Source organism: Felis catus, chromosome A2 (genome assembly GCF_018350175.1).
Source record: "Felis catus isolate Fca126 chromosome A2, F.catus_Fca126_mat1.0, whole genome shotgun sequence".
NCBI lineage: Eukaryota > Metazoa > Chordata > Mammalia > Carnivora > Felidae > Felis > Felis catus.
In genome coordinates, this window is record NC_058369.1 from 2,010,939 (window position 1) to 2,031,396 (window position 20,458).

General features: G+C 51.3%; 1 protein-coding gene and 1 long non-coding RNA gene across 2 annotated transcripts in view; both read left to right on the forward strand.

The window, feature by feature from the left end:
- The first annotated feature begins 2,305 nt into the window (after nucleotides 1–2,305).
- The window catches only part of LOC101084776 (zinc finger protein 77-like), a 42,711-nt gene continuing 24,558 nt past the window's right edge, over nucleotides 2,306–20,458 (forward strand). The window contains exon 1 of the mRNA XM_019815693.3: nucleotides 2,306–2,398. Within this exon, the coding sequence (XP_019671252.2) occupies nucleotides 2,396–2,398 (3 nt within the window). The 5' untranslated portion in view covers nucleotides 2,306–2,395. The remainder of the gene's footprint in view (nucleotides 2,399–20,458) is intronic.
- On the forward strand, nucleotides 2,566–15,896 carry LOC123381669. The gene is made up of 3 exons (XR_006588957.1): nucleotides 2,566–2,640; nucleotides 10,725–10,851; nucleotides 14,381–15,896. It is a non-coding gene; the product is annotated as an uncharacterized LOC123381669 (long non-coding RNA).

Sequence of the window (20,458 nt, forward strand, 5' to 3'; positions counted from 1 at the left end):
AATTGTTCGATCATGGACATGCTTTTCTATATAATGAGGTAGAGGGAATTACCCAAAAACGAGCAATCATCAAGAACTTGTATGTTGGAAGTATAATGCTGAAGGTATGGATGCATAGAAGTATTTTCACATAGGAATCAAAGATCATCACTTAAAACAGAAACACCTTCATGGGCTTGCACATTAGACAAGTGTCCAGGGACATGTGTGTTATCAGAGCATCTCAGTTCCAGGCCTTGGGAACAGCTGTGCTGAGAATCCCCAGCCCTGAAGGGGCCTGTTCTGGATAATTCGAGAGTGAAAGAAACTCAGGGAGAAGTCTTGATGAACTTGTATTCGGTAAGATTTCTTAACTGTGACCTGATAATCACAGGGAACACAAGAAAAAGTAGGTAAATGAAGCTTCCGCAAGATGAAAGTCTTCTGCACATCAAAGGTCACTAACAAGAGGTTATAAGGACATCCATAAAATGGGAGAACGTCCTTGTAAATCGCATGTATGATAAGACTTTATCCTGCAGAATACACAAAAAACTCCTATCTGAATGACAAAAACTCATCGCCGTCAAAAAGGGAGCAAAACCTTGATCAGCCATTTCTCTTAAGATGATGCACAAATGTCTAATAGACACATGAAACGATCCTCCCATCAGGACGATGCGAGTCAGAACCACGATGAGATGCCACTTCTCACTCACGAGGACGGCTAGGAGCCAGAATCCAGAAAAGAAGCGGCAGCGAGGATGTGGAGAAAGGGGAACCCTGTGCTTGGCTGGTGGGAGTGTCAGGGCAGCTGACGTGGAAAAAAGTTTGGTGGTTCCTCAAGAAGTGAAACACAGAAGGGCAGTGTGACCCAAGTGTTCCAGGCCTACGTAAGCGGAAACAGACACTCAGATGTGTGCACACGAGTGCCAGGTGCAAAACTGTGCATTCCCCGCAAAAGAGGGAAACGTCCCAAGTGTCCCCCAGTGCGTGGATGGATGAACAGGGTGTGGCATAGACACAGGATGGACGGTGATTCAGCCCCAGAGAGGAATGAAGGACAGACACATCATGCACGTGAACGTATGGTGACAGTGTTATACCACGTGGAAGACACCAGCCACACAGACCACGTGGTGTGAGTCACTTACATTAAATAGAGTGGGCAAATCCGCAGAGACACGAAGTATTTCAACAGTGCCCAGGAGGCATGATTTCCTGGCTATTGTGGCCTTTAAATTTGTTTAGGAAAATGGAGATATTCACATCCCATAGGGCTCACACTTGTAAGAGTAAAACCCAGCGTTCTTTTTATTTTGTGTGTTCCCAGAGCTGTCCCACATCAACACTCCACATCCACAGGGACTGATTACAAACTGGATCTACCATGACTTTCTTTGCAGAATATAACGCACACCTGAGTATTGTAACGTGTCACGCCTCTGGCTGTGCCTGGCTGGGGCCGCGGGGTCCCACATCCCTTGGTGGCTGAGGCCTCAGGGCACTTTTGATTGACCTGAGGCCTGAGACGTGGAGGTTGGTTCAGAGGTCAGGGCCTCATGCTTTCAAAGGGCCAAGTTAAAACTCAAGGAGACCAATCATCCCTTAGGTGAGGCCACACACCAGTGACCTTTCTTCTCTCTTATTTTTTATTTTTTTTAATGTTCTTTTATTTTTGAGAGACAGAGGTAGAGCACAAGCGGTGGGGGGGGGGGGGGTGGGGAGGCGCAGAGAGAGAGGGAGTCACCGAATCTGAAGCAAGCTGCAGGCTCTGAGCCACCCAGGCACCCCTTCAGTGAGCTGTTCTTAAACACAGGGGACAAGTGCATCGTCACCCCGTGTCGACCACGAACACAGGGTCACCAGGCCATTCTGTTCTTTCGCGTCCCAATTCGACCCCTGAACTAGGGAGTCTCCGCAGAGAAAGTGAGTCGGATTCCCTGAACAGAATAGGAGGAGGCAGGCTGCTCAGCTCGCCCCGAGCTCTTTCAGCTGAGAGCCCACCTCCTGGCGGGCGGATCGGACACGTGTGTACCGCCAGCCTGTCACTCAGGGGGGAAAAAGGCGGGACCTGGGGGTATCTGCCCAATTTTCGGCCACCCAGGACTACCCTCCAATCAGAACGGGAAGGGCTGAAGGCTGTCCTATCCACGGTGAGGAAGCGAGGTGGCTTGGTAACATCCAATCGGGTTCTGGGGGATTATCTTCGGAACCCATCCAATCAGGTCGCAGGGACTGAAGGATCGCCCAATCAGGGCCCGGGACCTGTACACCACCCAATCAGGCCCGAGCGAGAGCCCGGTGGGTGTGGCTCTCAGCCGGGGCGGCTGGCGCAGTCGGATCCTGCGCTGCCACGGTTGCGGGTGTGCGCGGCGTAGGAGGACGCCCCGAGGGCGCGGAGCGGGGCCCCGAGATGGTGAGTGCGCGGGCCGGAGGGGCGGATGGGACCAGCCGGAACTAGGTGGAAGCGGCCGCGGCGGGGTGTCCGCGTCCCCAGGGATCCGCACCTGGGCCCTGGGCGGTTGGAACGGAGAAGGGAGGCTGGGGGAGGGCAGGGAGGAGGGCGGGAGGGGGGCCTGGGATTCGGGGAGCGTGTGCGACGACCTGACTAAGCAGGAGTTTGCGCTCCTCGGTGGAGGACAGGTAGAGACTGTCCGGGTAAGTTGTCACATAAAGGAAACTATTTGTAGCCATAAGGCGGCCTCAGGAAATAGCTTCTGAATCCGCGACTCCCTAGCGGGGACGGGCGGTGGGGGTGGGGGGGAGCTCTGCCGGGGGCGGTCTAGGCGGGCGTGAGGTTGCTCGGACCGAGCTGGAAGACGTGCCCAGAAAGCACGCGTGCAGTGTGACGGTCACGGAGCCAGAGCTGCTCCCGGGGGCTGAGACTTGGACGTTAGAATCCAGCGGAGGTAAGTGTGGGACGCGGGGCCGGGGCTGAGCGCGCGCGGAGGGAGCAGGTGCACGCGCATGGGGTCCTGGGCTGCGATCTCGGGTAAGAAATGCAGGGTTTTCTCACTTTGGAAACGGCGCGGAGAGTTTCACGGGTTTGGCTGTTTCCTGGCCTGGTGCAGACTGTCAGTCTTTGCTTCCACGCTGTTCCCTTCAAGTCGTAAATGGCTGAGATTGGTTTTCTGTTTTTCCATTTCTTTGTGATTCTGACGCGGACCAGGAAGTTCTGCAAGGGGTGTACTGGGCAATTAGAGCCGGAGAGGCGTAGATCACGGAATGGAGCGGGGGTCCTAAAACGATTGCTTTTCTGGGCACCCCCTAAACCCGCTGAGCTTATAGGGGGACCCACGGTGGACCTGTCACCCAACCAACCTGAGTCCTGTGCTCTGATGTGGGAAACAAAGGAGGCTGTGGGCACAGTACAAGCTGACAACCCACCCCTCCTCCCCGCAGGTGGCGTATGTGTGACATTCCTCAGGCACCTTTAGCCGCCCAAGAATGAAGGAAAGAGAAAAACAAATGGTTAATGATGAGGTTTTGGGGTGATGGTGGGGTGGTGGGGTCCAGAGCCTACGCACGCAAAGAATTCTTGAAGACATCTTTGGTGCAGAAAGGTGAATCTATTAAAGCTCGAGGACAGGACCCGAGGGCGGGAAGAGCTGCTCCAGGACTTGAGGAGAGTCTGCTTATATACTATGGGGTTGTGGGAGGTCTAGTCCTGGGGAAGTTTCCAATGTGATTTCCATATGCTAAAGAAGACACGGAGGATGGAGGGGGGGGTCAGGCTAGCCATTGTCTAGCTAAGGTTCTTTTTCCATCTAGCAAAGCATTAAGACTAAGGGAGTTCCTGGGGAGAGGCTTTTACTCTGCCAACCTCAAATATTTGTCAATGGTCTCCAGATTGTAAGGAAATTGAATTTTATCTGCCATTTCCTTCTGCTTTGTTTCCCACAGCAATTAAGTGATGGAGAGCACAGTGAAGCAAGACTTGAGTTGCCCCCAGCCTACAAAGGTCTTAGGAAATTGCAAGGAAAAAGAGAAATCTCCAGGAACCTATAGACTCAGTTTCCTGGACCCCAATATCACCCTCCCCTCCATAGGGTAGAAAGTCTCACGGAATCAGTCACTCCTCAAACCCAGTGCAGCTCTTTCTCCCACGGGTCCTGGCCCCGTGCTGTAGTAAACCATCTTTTTGCATCTCGAGAATTTTTTCTTGGCGGTCAGTCTCCGAACCCCTCCCCCACTCCAAAACCACACCAGCTCCTTGGTGAGCCAGAAACCGCAGCGTATCGACAGTCACAGGAAGAAAACTTTATTAGCAGCAGATACAGAGATCAGTAGATCACAGGAAATAACTTCCAAAGCCCTGACTCCCCGGAGGGAGGGTGGATGGGCTCTTTTGGTTTAGGGCTGGGATGGGTATTTCCATGGGGAAGCCTCGTCACCCTGAGTGGGGCAGGCAGGGGGAGTGCTGGGGGTGGGCCTTAGGGCAGCAGGCCTGTCCCCAGTGTGTGTGTCGTGTACAGGAGGCTTTGCTCCTTCTTGGGTAGAGACTTTAGTGTGATAATGAAGTAAAGGTAATTGCCGATCATTCCAGATGTCCCCCAGGTCCATCTGCACAGGAGGGAATCAGAGGCTCCTCAAACTGGTCGGGGAGGTTGGGGCTCTGGAGGTCTGGTGAGGGCAGTGGGTCTGCTCCAGGGGCGGGTTCCTGTCATTTGCCTGAGTTAAAAGGACAGCTGGAAAGGACAGCTTAGAGAAACGTGGGGCAAAGTTCTGTGAGTACAAGCTCATCAGCTTGAGGTCTAGCTGGTGACAGACTTGGGAGATGACCTCAAATCTGCGCCTGGCTGAGGACAGTTTATTACAGTCGGTTCCAACAGGGACCTGTTCCCATCTCAGGGACCCTCCAGTGAAACAGAGCTGGGGCGTGGCTGTTCTGCAAGAGGGGGATGGGCAGGAAGGCCCAGTGTCAGGATCCGACCCCTGCGGTGCAGGAAGGCCTCAGTGGCTCAGGTCCCCAGGGCCTCGTTCTTCAGCTCAGTGGATGCTCAGAGTGTGGGCCTCCCACACTTCAAGGGAGGACAGTGGCCTGGGTAAAGTTTGGGTAGGAAAGGGGCAGTGGTGGACAGTTGGTCAAACCAGTGTCAAATGAAGATTCCCAATTGAGTAAGGAGAGTCCTGTATTGAGAATGATTGCAAAGGGGTGGGGGGGAGAGGGGACTATTGCACTAAGGGCAGGGGCCTTGCAGGGGGCAAGGGCTACATCAACAGGGAGGACACTGTGAGCAAAAGGCATCTGAGTGTCTCGAGTCGTGTAACAGGAAGGAGAGGAGGAAAGAGACCAGGCAAGTGCAGGTGTGGTGCTGACGTTGGGGTTCCCTGAGGCCAGCCTGTCCCCCTGTCCCCAGGAGGGGCTGTGTGTGGCTCAGGCTGAGAGCAAGCCCACGTTCAGGGGTCTGGAGGAAGGAGAGAAGCCAAAGCAAAGCGGGACCAGCCAGCATTTTGTGCCCCTTGGTCACGGGGACAAGCAGCTGAGCTGACCACAGATGAGGCACAAAGTGTGGGTGTGGGGGGTCGGCGCGTGGCCCTGTCGTGGGTGAGCCAGGGGGACTTCCTGTGAGTCTTCTCCTGGTCTGACGGGGGAGGGGCCCTCGTGCGGCCTGCTGTTTTCCAGACCCCGACAGGGTGGGGGAGGGAGTGCCTTTCCCTTCCACTGAGGTTTTCCTGGGAGCACAGGGCTCAGGTAGGTGTCTCCATGTCACCTGTGAGCAGGACCTGTCACCCTGTCCAGCTCAGCACGGATGGCTCTGTCCTCCACCAGCCTCGCGTTGAGCAGGTGTAAAATGCCCGAGTTCTTTCTGCCTCCTTTCTTCCTCGGGTTACTGGGGGGCTTTATCCGGAGAGCATCCCCTGGGGAAAAGTGTCTCAGGACAGAACTGTCCTTCTCCATTAGGGTTGGGGGGGATCTGCAGGGGGCTCCACACCTTCATGCCAGGTGGGTGGAGTCATGCATCAGAGGATTCATCCAAATGCTAGTGACAGGTCCACACAGGGTCCAGAGGTGGAAAAGTGTCTTCCTGATCTGTCCCCTGGGAATTGCCAGTGTCAGAGACGCACACAAATTCTGTGAACTGAGACGGGTTCAATTCTAACGGTACCAGGTCCCTGTTCTCTGAAAGGGATAAACAGCTTCCGTTCACGTGAAACCACACACGGGCCCTAGAGCCGCCCCTCCCACTGTGGCCTTGACCTCAGGGTGGAAGCCGTGATGCTGCACCTGGTTCTCCACACAGCAGCTTGGGGTCCCCGTGTCATTCGGATGACCCAGTTGCTGGAAGCTGGGGCCTCCTCTGGGCTGGGGACCGGCCACCTCCAAAGCTGGGCCTGGTGGGAGGCGAGGGAAGGTGCGGTGGGGTCTCGCTCACCTGCAGGTGGCCTCCAGCCCCCGGGATCAGTGCGGACCAGTGGGGAAGGGGCTGGGGCCGCCCTGGGGTGTCTCCCGAGGACCGGTGTTGGCATCGTCCAAGGGGTTGTGGGGTTAAGTGGGATCTGTGGAAACAGGAAGTCTGTGCAGGTCAGACTGAGGGAAGGCTCCTCGGGGTCAAGTGCCGTTGGAAGGGTCATGAACACAGAGCATGTAGGGTTCAGATCCTAAACCGGGAGGGTTTCCTCTCTGGTGAGAATTGTGGCCCCAGAGGAGGGGGTGCGGGGCGTGTGGAGCTCAGAGTCCAGTCCCCAGGGGTCTCTGGTCCCCTCCTCCCATCCCGGAGGACCGGTGTCAGCAGGGAGAGCTTGGCGCTCATGGGGGGACTGGGTGTCCCCCTCTGCACTGGGGTGTCACGTGTGGTGTGGGCGCCGTGGGTGACCAATCTGAGCGGCTCCTGCTCTGGTGCTCGGCCCGTTGTTCCTGGAGAGGCTCTCGCTGCCCTGGGAATCCAGTGTGGGTGACACTTAGGACTTTTGTCCCTTGGCCATACCTCTTTGTGCTGGCAGCTTTCCGTGTCGTCACCCCCCAGCAGGCGTCACTCGACCTGATGATCTCTGTTGCGGTGCGAGAGGGGAATGTCAGCAGTGCCACCGGTGATGTGGCTGCCCAGGGCTCGTCTGTGTCTCTCGGGCGGGTGCTCGCGGCTCAGTGTGTCCGGTGAAGCCCTCCGTCCCGGGATGGTGGGGCGTGGGGTCTCCAGTTCATGTTTTCCTTTTGTGGGCTTTGCTGCTGCCGGCAGTGTGGTCTTGTCTCCAGGGTAAGTGCCTCGTAAGTCCTTTGCGCTGGGGGGACATTGCATGTTGTAGCTCGTAAGTTACACGTTAGCAGGAACGGGGTGCGGAGTGTGAACCACGTGTCGGTTTTGGGTCCCTTCGCTTGCGACTTCATGACATCCAGCTCGAGTGTGTGACACGGGGTCTCCTGGACGTCACACGTTGGTTTATCTGATTCCTCCAGGGCTGAGCATTTCTCACGTGTGGGTTCCCTCTTCCGTGGAAGCGTTTCCAGCGTGTTGTCTCCTGTATCTCACGTGTCTCCTTCCTGATGTTCTGTTTCCTTCACGTCGTGGGGACATTCAAGCTGTTTCATTTCTACATGTTGTGTTTTCTCCACGTCAGGGTGTATCCTTTCTCTGGGTTGTCTGCGTGGATGCACCCTTCGCGTTGTCAGTAGACTTGTCCTTCCCCGTCTCTTCCTGTGTAGACAACCGTCTTTTGTTCTGTGGGAAAACTCCTCCATCGCTCAGGTCTGATCACACGTGCTGGAACTTTCTGTCCGTGTGTTCCTCTTGTTTCCACTTAAATCCACCAGACTCGGTTATTGTCCGTGAATCTGATGATCCCTTTTACCCTTTAGAAAACCAGTCTTCCCTGGCCCCCTGTGTCCTGGTGTCCCTGTCTCTGCCACCGCCCTGCGGCACTTGCCATGTGGACATCCACTTGCCTAAATCAGGGGCGACTGAAGTCTCCCCTTAACTATATCCTCATTATGGGAATCGATGGCAAGTGGGAGATACTTGTCCTGGGAGATAAGAGCATCCCCAAGCGCATCCTCCAGTCCAAGATGGGGAATGTGGTCCCATCCGTTATTTCCACAAGTCCGTATTAAGCGTATGGAGTGGGGTACGCTGTGGTTTAAGGAGCGATTTTGAGATCCCCGTCACACAGGATTGGTCAAGGTGATAGTTGAGTCATGCAGTTGTTGGGGAGTCCTTCCCATTTTCCAGCTGATCACAAAATCCTGTGTCCATGGGGTCCTGTCATTATCCCTCTAGAGACACAAGCATGGAGATTGTGTCTACGTGAGCTGTACGGTGGGTTCTCTGAAGCTGACCTCAAGTTGTTCAGGATCGGTTTTCAGGACTTGAGGAAAAAGGGCAGATTGGTTTTTAATGACTTTAACTCAAGAGAATGGGCGATGGGAACCCTAGTTTGGAGAACAGTAGCCAGAAATTTGAGGAAACCAGACGAATTCAGGACCTAGTCTGGTTTCTAAGAAATAGTATCAAAGTCTAATACCTACAAAAATGTGTTCCTGAAACATAATTTTTTTCTCTCTGCATTCACTCTTATTTCCAGAGATAGCCAAATCAAGACTGATTTGTTTGTAAAACAGGTCCAGTTTTAACACAATGGCCTACTTACTTACAAAATCTGAGCAAACGCAGTGATTGACCATATAAGTTTTCCAAAAACTTGCTTTGCTCCAAATTTTCATAAGGAATCTCTACATTGAACTTCATTAGCCCCTCGAGGCCAGAAGACAAGCCAAATATTTGTCACCAGACTTGTCTGCAAGACCTGTAGATTTATGTGATTTCTTCTTCTCAAGGTCCCCAAACCATCCTGAGGTTTCCGGCACCTGCCGGGAGTTGACTTGACTCACCTGGTAAGGCTGCTGGGAACTCTGTCAGCAAGGCATCAGGCCAATATTTCCAGGGGGGTTGATTGGCTCCACAAAGTCCACCTTAATTCCTTCAAGCTGTCTGGTTATTTCTGGGTCTATGCAGGTCTGTCCCAAATCCGACATTCCTGTCAAATCTTTGGTGAAATAACCAATGTGTCCAATGGTGTCTTGTTACAAGGAGAAGAGATTCTGACTGTACTTAAGCAAAAAGGAGGGGAGGACTCAGCACTCAGATGTGTCGGAATGTGTTTGCTTGTAGATCAAGATGGCAGCTGCATCCATGGGAACTAAGGAGTTAAGGGGGGAATCTGACAGAAGCAAGGCTGCCGAGACTCAGCCAGCATCAGGAAAGGGTCCCAGCTGAGTCCTTCCCATGTGCGGATTCACCACGGCCGAGCTGCCATTGCCACCTGTGCCACTCGTTGGGAATAGACCTTGGGAACAGAGTGGAGAGGAGAGGAAAGGGATCATTCGTCCATACAGGCCCGAATGGTCTGACCTTGTTCACCCTCAGACCCGTAGACCATACCAGGGACCCCCCTGGATAGAGAACTTTGGCTGCCTGGTGAGGACTGTGGTTACACCTGCCAAAGGGCAAAAAGAAAGGAGAAGGAGTCAAGCATCCCCCCTGAAGGGCAAGAGGGGAAATCCCTCATCCTGTTGGGCAAGGGGTGCCCCATAGACGCCCCCTGGGACTTGGGATCCTCACCGAGGAGGAACCTCAGGTGGAGGTTGTCAGGTGCCCAGAGAACACTAGAGTCAGGCCACCAAGGGAAACTCCCAAGAAATTCCTAGGAAATCCCAGGAGAGGCCCAGTACAGCAGAGGGTCCCTGTGAAGGGCAACAAATGTGGGGCGACCCGATCAGGGGGAGGCCCGCAGCTCGGGGGGTGAGAGAATTCCCCCCAAGGCAGAACAGAGGAGATGGGAGTTTGCTGAATACCCTGCGAGGGAGCAGCGGGCAGGACGGCAAAGGAGAGACCGTCTGCCGGGAGGCGGTGCTGGGGGGCTACAGTTATGGGGTCACGAGGGAGCATGGGAACCTTTGGAACGCTCCCTGTGTGGGACCTGTGCCCGGTTGTAAGTCGCAGGGGTTAGTTAGGGCCTGTGGCCATTTCGAGGCAGGTCGCTCAGGAGCCCGTGTGCATTCAGCTGTGTGCTCACTGTGCCCTTTGCTGCGTATCTTTCCATCACTCAGGCCTGTTGCCTAAAAACGGTCCATACACTGTGATTCTTCCCCCAGTGTTAACGTGAGCGGTGGCTGTGTCCCCATCAATCCCTCAGGGACTCTTCCTTCTGGTGCCCTTTTCCTTGAATTCTGGGCCCTGGGTTAAATGTTGGAGCGGCCCTGCTGACTTCCACGTTTCTTAAGGCCCCGGACTCGTCTTACACATCAGGTGTGCCAGGCGCCCGGGCCCTGGCCTGTGTCCATGCCCAGAGCCCAACTAATCTGGGGAAAGGGTCGTGTCTGCCTGTCGGAAGAGAGGGGACTCCAGCAGGCTTCTTGCCCTTGTTCCTTCCAGGGCGAGAGCTCCTCACATCAAGCAGCCCTGGAATCTGAGTGTCCACAGCATCCTGATATTCTGGTTCCAGTTCTTGGAGCTGACGAGGCATAATCGTCTTAGAGCAAGCCAAGCGCGTGTCCTCCGGTCTGTGTGTTGTCCGAGTGAATATTTCAGTTTTCGGTCTGTACAGTACTGGTCTGCTCAGATCTGTCTCAGTGTAAATAACCCAGTAAATTGGGTGTGTGTAAGTCTATGTCAGCTGTTGTCCTCACCCTCTGTTGTGACTCAGGGGTCCTAGGAATGGAGTCAGCTCCCTGCCCGTCACCCTTTATTCTCCCACACATGTGGGTGTAGAGGGAGCTTTGCTGCAATAGAATGTGTGGTATGTTTCAGGCCTCTGTGGTCTTTGAGGATGTGGCTGTGAACTTCACCCCAGAAGAGTCGGCTTTGCTGGATTGACGTCAGAGGAAACTCTACAGAGATGTGATGCTGGAGACCTGCAGGAACCTGTCCTCTGTGGGTAAGGATGGCTCCATGCCTTCACTGGTCTCTTCAGGAGGAGGGAGAACAGGTCAATATTTGCAAATCATATGAGACTGTACCTAGAATATCCTTCAGGCTTCACTAATTAGTATTGGAAGTAATAAATGAATGTAGACAAGTTGCAGAACACAAATTAATATCGCAAAATCTGTGCATTTCTATATTTACTACCCACGTAGCTGAGAAATTAAGAAAACAAACCCATGTTCAATTAGTTCAAAGACAATAGAATACCATGTTAAAAGTAACCAAGGATGTTGAAACATCTTAATCTGGCAGGGATAAAACATTTAATGAAAGACATCGAAGGTGACATTGTCACGGATCGTGTGGACTAATTTCTTTGAAAACGCCCATACTATAAAAAGCCCTCTACGTATTGAGTGCAATCTCTATCAATATACTAATAGTATTTTTCAAAGAACTAGAGCAAGATACTCTAAAATTTGTGTCAGAACAGAAAAGATTCCCAACAAACAAAGCCATTTTGAGAAAGCAAAAAACAGTCCTACATTTCGAACTATGGTAAACAAAACCATATAGTCCTGGCAACAAAAACAGACACAGGGCTCAAGGCAACAGAATAGAGAGTCCAGAAGTCAACCCATGTGTATGTGGCCAGATTATCTACAAAGAAGGAGCTGAGAATATACAGTGGGGAAAAGACTGTCTCTCCAGTAAGTGGTGTTGGGAAAATGAGACAGCTCCCTGCAAGATGAAATTGGAAAGTCTTCGTACCTCTTACCTGAAAGGAAACTCAGTATGGATTAAACACCTCAGGATAGGACTTGAACCCATACTTGTCTTAGGACAAAACAGAGGCGCTGAACTCATGGACGTCAGTCTTAGCAATATTTTTGTGGAATTCTCCCTTCAGGTAAGGGAAACAAAAGGGAAAGTAAAAAACGGGAACAGGGACATAACAGGCATTTTCCCACCGAAAATACAGAGATGGGCACTTAACGCATGAAAGGCTGCTCAATGTCACTGATCATCAGGGAAATGCACATCACAACCACAATGAGCTGTCCCCTCACAGAAGCCAGAATGGCTAGTATCAGAAAGATAAGAAATAACAAGTGATGTTGAAGATGTAGAGAAAAAAAATCTCGTTGTTGGGATTTAAATTGGTGCAGCCACCTTGGGAAACAGTATGGAGTTTCCACAAAACACTAAACACAAGTACCATATGTCCATACTTCTACTTCTGGGTGGGTCAACTTACCAAAAAAACTAACATAAAAAGATATGTGCACTGTCACATTCCCTGTGGCATCAGTCACAATACTTAAGCTATGGAAGCAACCCAGGAGTCCATCAACAGGTGAACGGATAGTGAAGATGTGGTGTTACTCAGCCATTTGTGACAACACGGTTGGACCTACAGGATATTATTCCAAGTAAATAAGTCAGAAAGGCAAACGGTGTATTTTCCTCATGTGTGGAATCGAAACAGCACGATGAATGAACAAACAAATAACGAGAAATAGAAACAGACTTAAAACTATAGAGATTAAAGTGGTGTTTGTGAGATTGGAAGGGGTTGGGGGAACGTGTGAAATAGGTAAAGGGGATTGAAAAGTACAGAGTTGGGTTTATTCAGTAAAGAGGTCATGGGAATGCAGAGTCCTGCACAGGGAATATGGGCAGTAATATGGTAGTAGTTTTGTTCAGTGACAGATGGTAATTCCAATTATCGTGGTGAGGATTTTGTAATGACTGTAATTGTCCAAGCACTAGGCTGTACGATATTACAGATCGATAGATTTCCACTAAAAACGCCCCACACTTATCATCATTAATGACCCTGAAGACTAAAGTAAGAGCCCATCTTCCAGATCGCTTGTGGTCCTTCAAATCCTCCCTGGTGAGAGCTCTTCACAGGGGCAGGACAGCAGCCACACACACCCCATCTAATCTCCCTCCTAGCGGCAGCTGGGGCAGCGCAGACAGGCTCCACCGAGGGCCTCTGTGCCTTCAGAACAGACCAGTGTTCCTCTGGTTGACCAAGTTCTGGAGAAGGAAAAGCATTTGGACACAGCCTTTAGAAAGGTGACTCAGCCTTTGCTTGAGAAGATGATGTCTGTCATTCACGTGGCTTCCCCGCTGGACTTTTCATCCATCCTCACCCTCGTGGTGAGCCTTTTGTGTTCCTCTTGTAGAGGTAGGTGCGGACGCGTGTGTTTTGCCCAGTTCCTTCCTACTTTGCTTGTCTGATACTTATCTCCACTTTGTGTCTATTTTTTTTTTTTTAAGATTATTTATTTACGTTGAGAGAAAGAGTGTGTGGAAGGAGTAGAGAGAGAATCCCAAGCAGGCCCCACACTGTCAGTGCAGAGCCCACACAGGGCTGGAGCTCGTGAACCATGAGGTCATGACTAGAGCTGAAGTCGGCTGCTTGACCCACAGTTTCCAATGGTCAGGCGCCCCAGTCTCCGTCTGTTTGGAAGTATTTGTGAGCGAATGGGCCGCCATTATGTACCCTTTTCCTATTACTGCCAAAGTCCCGAATTGCTAGGGTCTTCCGAAGTTTTCTTTGGTCACGTGTCCGTTCTTTCTGATGAACTCCATCTACATTTCAGGATCAGTGTATGAATAGAAATCAGCATATGGTCTATGTTCTTCCCTTACACACCAGGTCATTTCCAAAGAAATTAAATTAGGCTCCCAATTCTTGTAGTTTCTCCCAGTAAAGGTAAAACGTGTGGACCAAAGACTCCGTGGAACGCTTTGCAGAATAGGCTATTGGGTGAAGAGGAAACAGGAATATTTACAGTAAACGATTCCTGTTCTGCTTTTGGGGAAAAACAGAAGTTTCATAGCGGTGGAGCTGAAACCCAGACCCAGGAAGGGTGTGTGAGGTGAGTGACAGTTGTACAGGAGGAATGTGTGGATCCGGAGAGATTGTGAGACTACCTTGAAATTTAAGAACAGCGATAACCCAGCTCAACAATCGTATAGTCAGATTTGCACAGGACAATGTTTTCATAAATGCATTCCAGGGGCGCCTGGGTGGCGCAGTCGGTTAAGCGTCCGACTTCAGCTCAGGTCACGATCTCGCGGTCCGGGAGTTCGAGCCCCGCGTCGGGCTCTGGGCTGATGGCTCAGAGCCTGGAGCCTGTTTCCGATTCGGTGTCTCCCTCTCTCTCTGCCCCTGCCCCGTTCATGCTCTGTCTCTCTCTGTCCCAAAAATAAATAAACGTTGAAAAAAAAAAATAAATAAATGCATTCTAGGTATTGACCATCTGAAAAACAATTCAGTTGGAAATAATGGTCAGGAAAAACTATATGTAAGAAACCCAGAAAGTTATGACTGTTATTAATGCCAAAGCATTAATCTTGTTCCACGTTGTAACCATACAGACAGTGCCACAAAAGAACCCATTCATTGAAAATGGACATTATGTAGTCCAATAATAATTAACAAGCATCGATAGATCATTTATTAATAAAGAGATCACTTATAATCATTATTTCCTGACAATGTGCCTTCCTATTTTGAACAGAAGTCTTTTGGTGGAGAGTGTCTGTGAACGTTTTGAATGAAGGAGATCAATGTAGAGAAACCCTGAACCCGATTACAAGTCTTACTGTGCATGAGGGTTATCCTACTAGAGGCAAATCCTGTCAACATGCTAAGCGTAGAGAAGCCTTCACAGATGGTTCCTTCCTAGAGAAGACGTGAAGATCTCACCCAGGGCTCAAACATAGTCCCTGTGAGGAATGTGGGCCGGGCTGTAGCTCCGTCTCAAGCCTCAGCACTCACGTGGATGTAGACCTTGAAGAGAGATCCTATGAAGGTCAGGATGCTGGGAGAGCATCTGACACAAACGCGAAGAGTCTCAGTAGTGAAAAATCTCTAGAGTGCAAGAAATGTGGAAAAGCTTTCACTTGCACGTCTTCCTTTTAGGGTCATGTGTCAGTTCACTGCGGACAGAAAGTCCATGAGTGTGACGTTTGTGGGAAAACCTTTATGTATCACTGCTACCTTACACGTTATGTGAGAACTCACCCTGGGGAGAGACTCCTATCAGTGTTAAGAGTGTGGGAGCGCCTTCAGGTATAAGTCAAGCCTGAGAAAACATGTGAGGACACACGCTCAGGAGAAACACTATGAACGACCACACTGTGGGAAAGTCTTCACTTGTCTCTCTTCCTTTCGAGGACACACATGCAAGCACAGTGACATGAAACCTTATGAACTTAAGCACCATGGAAAAGCCTTCAGGTATCCCAGGCATCTTTGCGCACAGACATGCTGTGGGAAAGCATTTATTCTCCCTTAAAATCTTATTTATTTTTCTTCTTCTCTCTTAAAATCTTAATTAAAATGTGAGCCAATACATTGGAGATAATCCTGAATGCACACAATTTTGGGAAAACTCCAGGTATAGAACTTCATGTATTTTGTTCATGAAAATTCAGGTGGGACAAAAATCTGTTCACTGTTGGGAATATCGCTTTGAGTTTCCAGGTGCCTCTTCCTTAATGGGGCTCCCACACGTATGGATTCCTAGTTCATGTCACTGATATGAACACTGATGGTTTTAAGTGTCCTTCTTTGTCCTCTACGTCTGTAGGATGTAGATGTTGTTATCTCGGACTTGAAGTAATCATATGGTTATATAAAAATATCTGTTTTCCATTACAATGTCTCTTGGGCCCTGGGGTGATAAGAAAGTGTCTGTTGAGGGGAGGTGTACATGCAACTTTATATAATTTTAGAGAAAAATTTCTTGAATTATACATTCCAGAATATGGCTACTATCTGATCATGACACCAGACTTGTCTTATTGAAAGTTCATTTCTGTTCGCTGTTGCGGATACTGGAATTTGCCAATTCTGTGTGTACTGTCGGTCTTTATTATTGAAAGATACATTTCCAGTTCAGTTATCTCTTTATTTAACGGATATTTGTTAAAACTCCAATATTGGTTAATGTGTTCGGGCACTGATTCTTGGTATCTTTGGTCAGTTTTGTTCCCAATTATGACCTGGAAGAACATCCCTTTGGACCATGACTCAGATTTGCCTGTTTTTGTTTTTTTTCCATGAACAGTGATTGTGGTGGAAATACAGTGGGGTGCTTTCCTCTGGCCCCCAGGAGGTAAAGTCTGGAAAGACCAGTACCCTTAATATCAGACAGATCAGTCGGTCAAAATATGGTATCTTGTAAATTTTGGACACAGGAGCCTTTTCCATTTTATCCCCCCACTGGAGATAAAAACACCTCATTTCTGGGGCGCCTGGGTGGCGCAGTCGGTTAAGCGTCCGACTTCAGCCAGGTCACGATCTCGCGGTCCGGGAGTTCGAGCCCCACGTCGGGCTCTGGGCTGATGGCTCAGAGCCTGGAGCCTGTTTTCGATTCTGTGTCTCCCTCTCTCTCTGCCCCTCCCCCGTTCATGCTCTGTCTCTCTCTGTCCCAAACATAAATAAACGTTGAAAAAAAAAAATTTAAAAAAAAACACCTCATTTCCATAATATTCCACAGTTCCTAGGTACCCCAAAGGCATTCAAACTATGGGACTAAATGGTTTTGGTTTTACCCTTCACTAAGGTATATGGCCAAGTAAGCATATGTAACTGTCCTGTTGGGTTGGATGTCACAGGGAAAAGTATTGTTTCCTCAGTACTTTCAAGAGGATTTACAGGGCATTTGGCAGGCTCATTCAGCGGAGCGTGCAACTTTTGGTCTTGGACTTTTGGATTTTGACTCCACACTGGGTGTAGAGAGAACGTTAAAACCAATGATAATAAAATCAAATCTTTAAAGAAAAAAAAGGATTTGCAATAGTACGTGCAAGTTAATATTTACCACTTTGATCTTTTTTTAAAAGACCCAGCAGTAAACTATTGCAAAATCTTTACTGTTTAGAGGAGTAGCATGTAAATTGCCATGGGGAGTCAAAAGGGGACGTGTCAGCATTAAGCAGTCCTGAGGGGTTTTCTTTGGATCCAAATGAGGTCTGGCTCCACGATCAAGTGCCCTAAGCATTGGTCCTGAGTTTGAACAAACTGCCGATTTTTGAGGCTTTCTGTCCCTCTAAAGCCAAAAGTGGCAACAGGTACATGATGTCTTCCACTGGGGGGAAGCAGACAATGAAACTACCTGCGTACTGTAACTAAGTAGAGATGCGGAAGACTCTCTCTCTTCCAGATCAGCTTTAGTGGTTTGTGAAACGACAGGAAGACCGTCAGTCCCTGGGGCACGACTGTCCAGTGTATTTCTGTGCCTCCAAGAGAGAGCAAAACCTCGCTGCACTGGTAGCTACACTCGTGGGAGTATAAACTAGGACAGCTGATGTGGAAAAAGTTTGGTGGTTCCTCAAGAAGTGAAACACAGAAGGGCAGTGTGACCCAAGTGTTCCAGGCCTATGTAAACGGAAACAGACACTCAGATGTGTGCCCACGAATGCCAGGTGCAAAACTGTGCATTCCCCGCAAAAGAGGGAAACGTCCCAAGTGTCCCCCAGTGCGTGGATGGATGAACAGGGTGTGGCATAGACACAGGACGGACGGTGATTCAGCCCCAGAGAGGAATGAAGGACAGACACATCATGCACGTGAACGTATGGTGACAGTGTTATACCATGTGGAAGACACCAGCCACACAGGCCACGTGGTGTGAGTCACTTACGTTAAATAGGCAGAGTGGGCAAATCCGCAGAGACACGAAATATTTCAACAGTGCCCAGGAGGCATGATTTCCTGGCTATTGTGGCCTTTAAATTTGCTTAGGAAAGTGGAGATATAAGTCGCACACCATGGGACTCACCCATGTTTTTAAATGTTTATTTATTTTGAGAGAGGGAGCAGGGGTAGGGGCAGGGAGAGATGGGGACAGATCTGAAACGGACAATATACTGACAGCAGTAAGCCCAATATTGGGCTCCAACTCACTAACCAGGAGCTCATGACCTGAGCTGAAGTCCTTGGCTCAAGCGACTGAATTGCCCAGGTGCTCCTGTGCTCACACTTTTTTTAAATTTTTTTTTCAACGTTTATTTATTTTTGAGACAGAGAGAGACAGAGCATGAATGGGGGAGGATCAGAGAGAGGGAGACACAGAATCCGAAACAGGCTCCAGGCTCTGAGCTGTCAGCACAGAGCCCGACGCGGGGCTGGAACTCACGGACCCTGAGATCATGACCTGAGCCGAAGTCGGACGCATAATAGACTGAGCCACCGCGGCGCCCCCTGTGCTCACACTTTTAAGAATAAAACTCAGTGTCCTCCCCTGTCCTCCCCTCCCCTCCCCTCCCTTCCTCTCCTCTCCCTTCCCCTCCCCTCCCCTCCCCTCGCGTGTTCCCAGAGCTGTCCCACATCAACACACCACCTGAAGAAGGATGTGGAGCTTTTACATTCCACATTCACAGGGACTGATTACAAACTGGATCTGCCGTGACTTTCCTTGCAGAATATAACGCACACCTGAGTACTGTAACGTGTCATATCTGTGGCTGTGCCCGGCTGGGACCGCGGGATCCCACGTCGCACGGTGGCTGAAGACACAGGGCACTTTTGATTGGCCTGAGGACTGAGAAGTGGAGGTTGGGTCAGAGGGTGGGCACTCACGGTGTCAAATGTCAGCTCCAAACACAGGTGGACCTGGCTCCCGTGCGATGAGGTCACCGGTCAGTGAGCTGTTCTTAAACGTAGTGACCACGTGTAGACCACGGGCCCTTCTGTTCTGTCACGTCCCGATCCCACGCCGGACAAGGGAGTATCCACAGAGAAACTGCGTGGAATGCGCGACAGAAAAGGAGGAGGCAGGCAGGAGACCCCGCCCAGAGCACATTGGACTGAGAGCCCACCTCCCGGCCGGAGGATGAACCACGTGTGTGCCTCCAACCTGTCACTCAAAGTGGAGAAGGCGGGGCCTGGGCGTTCAGCCCAATCTGTGACCGCAGAGGTGGTGTCAGGATTATCTTCCAATCAGAACGTGAAGGCCCCAGACTGTCCTCTCACGGGGCGGAAGCGCGGTAGGTAATGTCCAATCTGGTTCGGGGTGGTGTCTTCGGGACAGCATCCAATCAGGTCGCAGGGATTGAAGCAACGTCCAATCAGGGCCCGGGCCGTGTAAGCTACCCTACCAGGCCCGAGTGAGAGTCCGGGGGGTGTGGCTCTCAGCCGGAGCTGTTGGCGCCCTTGGATCCAGTGCTGCCTCGGGCGCGGGTGTGGGCGTCGGAGGTGGAAGCTCCGAGGGCGCGGAGCGGGCCCCAAGATGGTGAGTGCGCGGGCCGGCGGGGCGGATGGGACCAGCCGGAACTAGGTGGAAGCGGCCGCGGCGGGCTGTCCCCGTCCCCAGGGGTCCGCACCTGGGTCCTGGGCGGATGGAACTGAGAAGGGAGGCTGGGGGAGGGCAGGGGGAGGCCCGGGATTGGGGGAGCGTGTGCGACGACCTGACTAAGCAGGAGTTTGCGCTCCTCGGTGGAGGACAGGTAGAGACTGTCCGGGTAAGTTGTCACATAAAGGAAACTATTTGTAGCCATAAGGCGGCCTCAGGAAATAGCTTCTGAATCCGCGACTCCCTAGCGGGGACGGGCGGTGGGGGTGGGGGGGAGCTCTGTCGGGGGCAGTCTAGGCGGGCGTGAGGTTGCTCGGAGCGAGCTGGAAGACGTGCCCAGAAAGCACGCGTGCAGTGTGACGGTCACGGAGCCAGAGCTGCTCCCGGGGGCTGAGACTTGGACGTTAGAATCCAGCGGAGGTAAGCGTGGGACGTGGGGCCGGGGCTGAGCGCGCGCGGAGGGAGCAGGTGCACGCGCATGGGGTCCTGGGCTGCGATCTCGGGTAAGAAATGCAGGGTTTTCTCACTTTGGAAACGGCGCGGAGAGTTTCACGGGTTTGGCTGTTTCCTGGCCTGGGGCAGACTGTCAGTCTTTGCTTCCACGCTGTTCCCTTCAAGTCGTAAATGGCTGAGATTGGTTTTCTGTTTTTCCATTTCTTTGTGATTCTGACGCGGACCAGGAAGTTCTGCAAGGGGTGTACTGGGCAATTAGAGCCGGAGAGGCGTAGATCACGGAATGGAGCGGGGGTCCTAAAACGATTGCTTTTCTGGGCACCCCCTTAACCCGCTGAGCTTATAGGGGGACCCAGGGTGGACCTGTCACCCAACCAACCTGAGTTCTCTGCTTGGTGAGTCAGAAACTGCTCCACACTGAGCAGTCCCAGGAAGAAAACTTTATTAGCAGCAGATACAGAGATCAGTAGATCACAGGAAGTAACTTCCAAAGCCCTGACTCCCCGGAGGGAGGGTGGATGGGCTCTTCTGGTTTAGGGCTGGGATGGGTATTTCCATGGGGAAGCCTCCTCGTCCTGTGTGGGGTGGAAGGAGGGGTGCTGGAGGTGGGCCTTAGGGCAGCGGGCCTGTCCCCAGGAAGTAAGTCATGTACAGGAGGCTGTGCTCCTCCCCCAGTGGAGACTTCAGTGTGATAATGAGGTAAAGGTGGTCATTCCAGAGGTCCCTCCAGGTCCCTCTGCACAGACAGGAATCCCGGGGCTCCTCAAACTTGTTGGGGAGGTTGGGGCTCTGGAGGTCTGGTGAGGGCAGTCGATGTGCCATCTGCTCCAGGGGCAGGTTCCT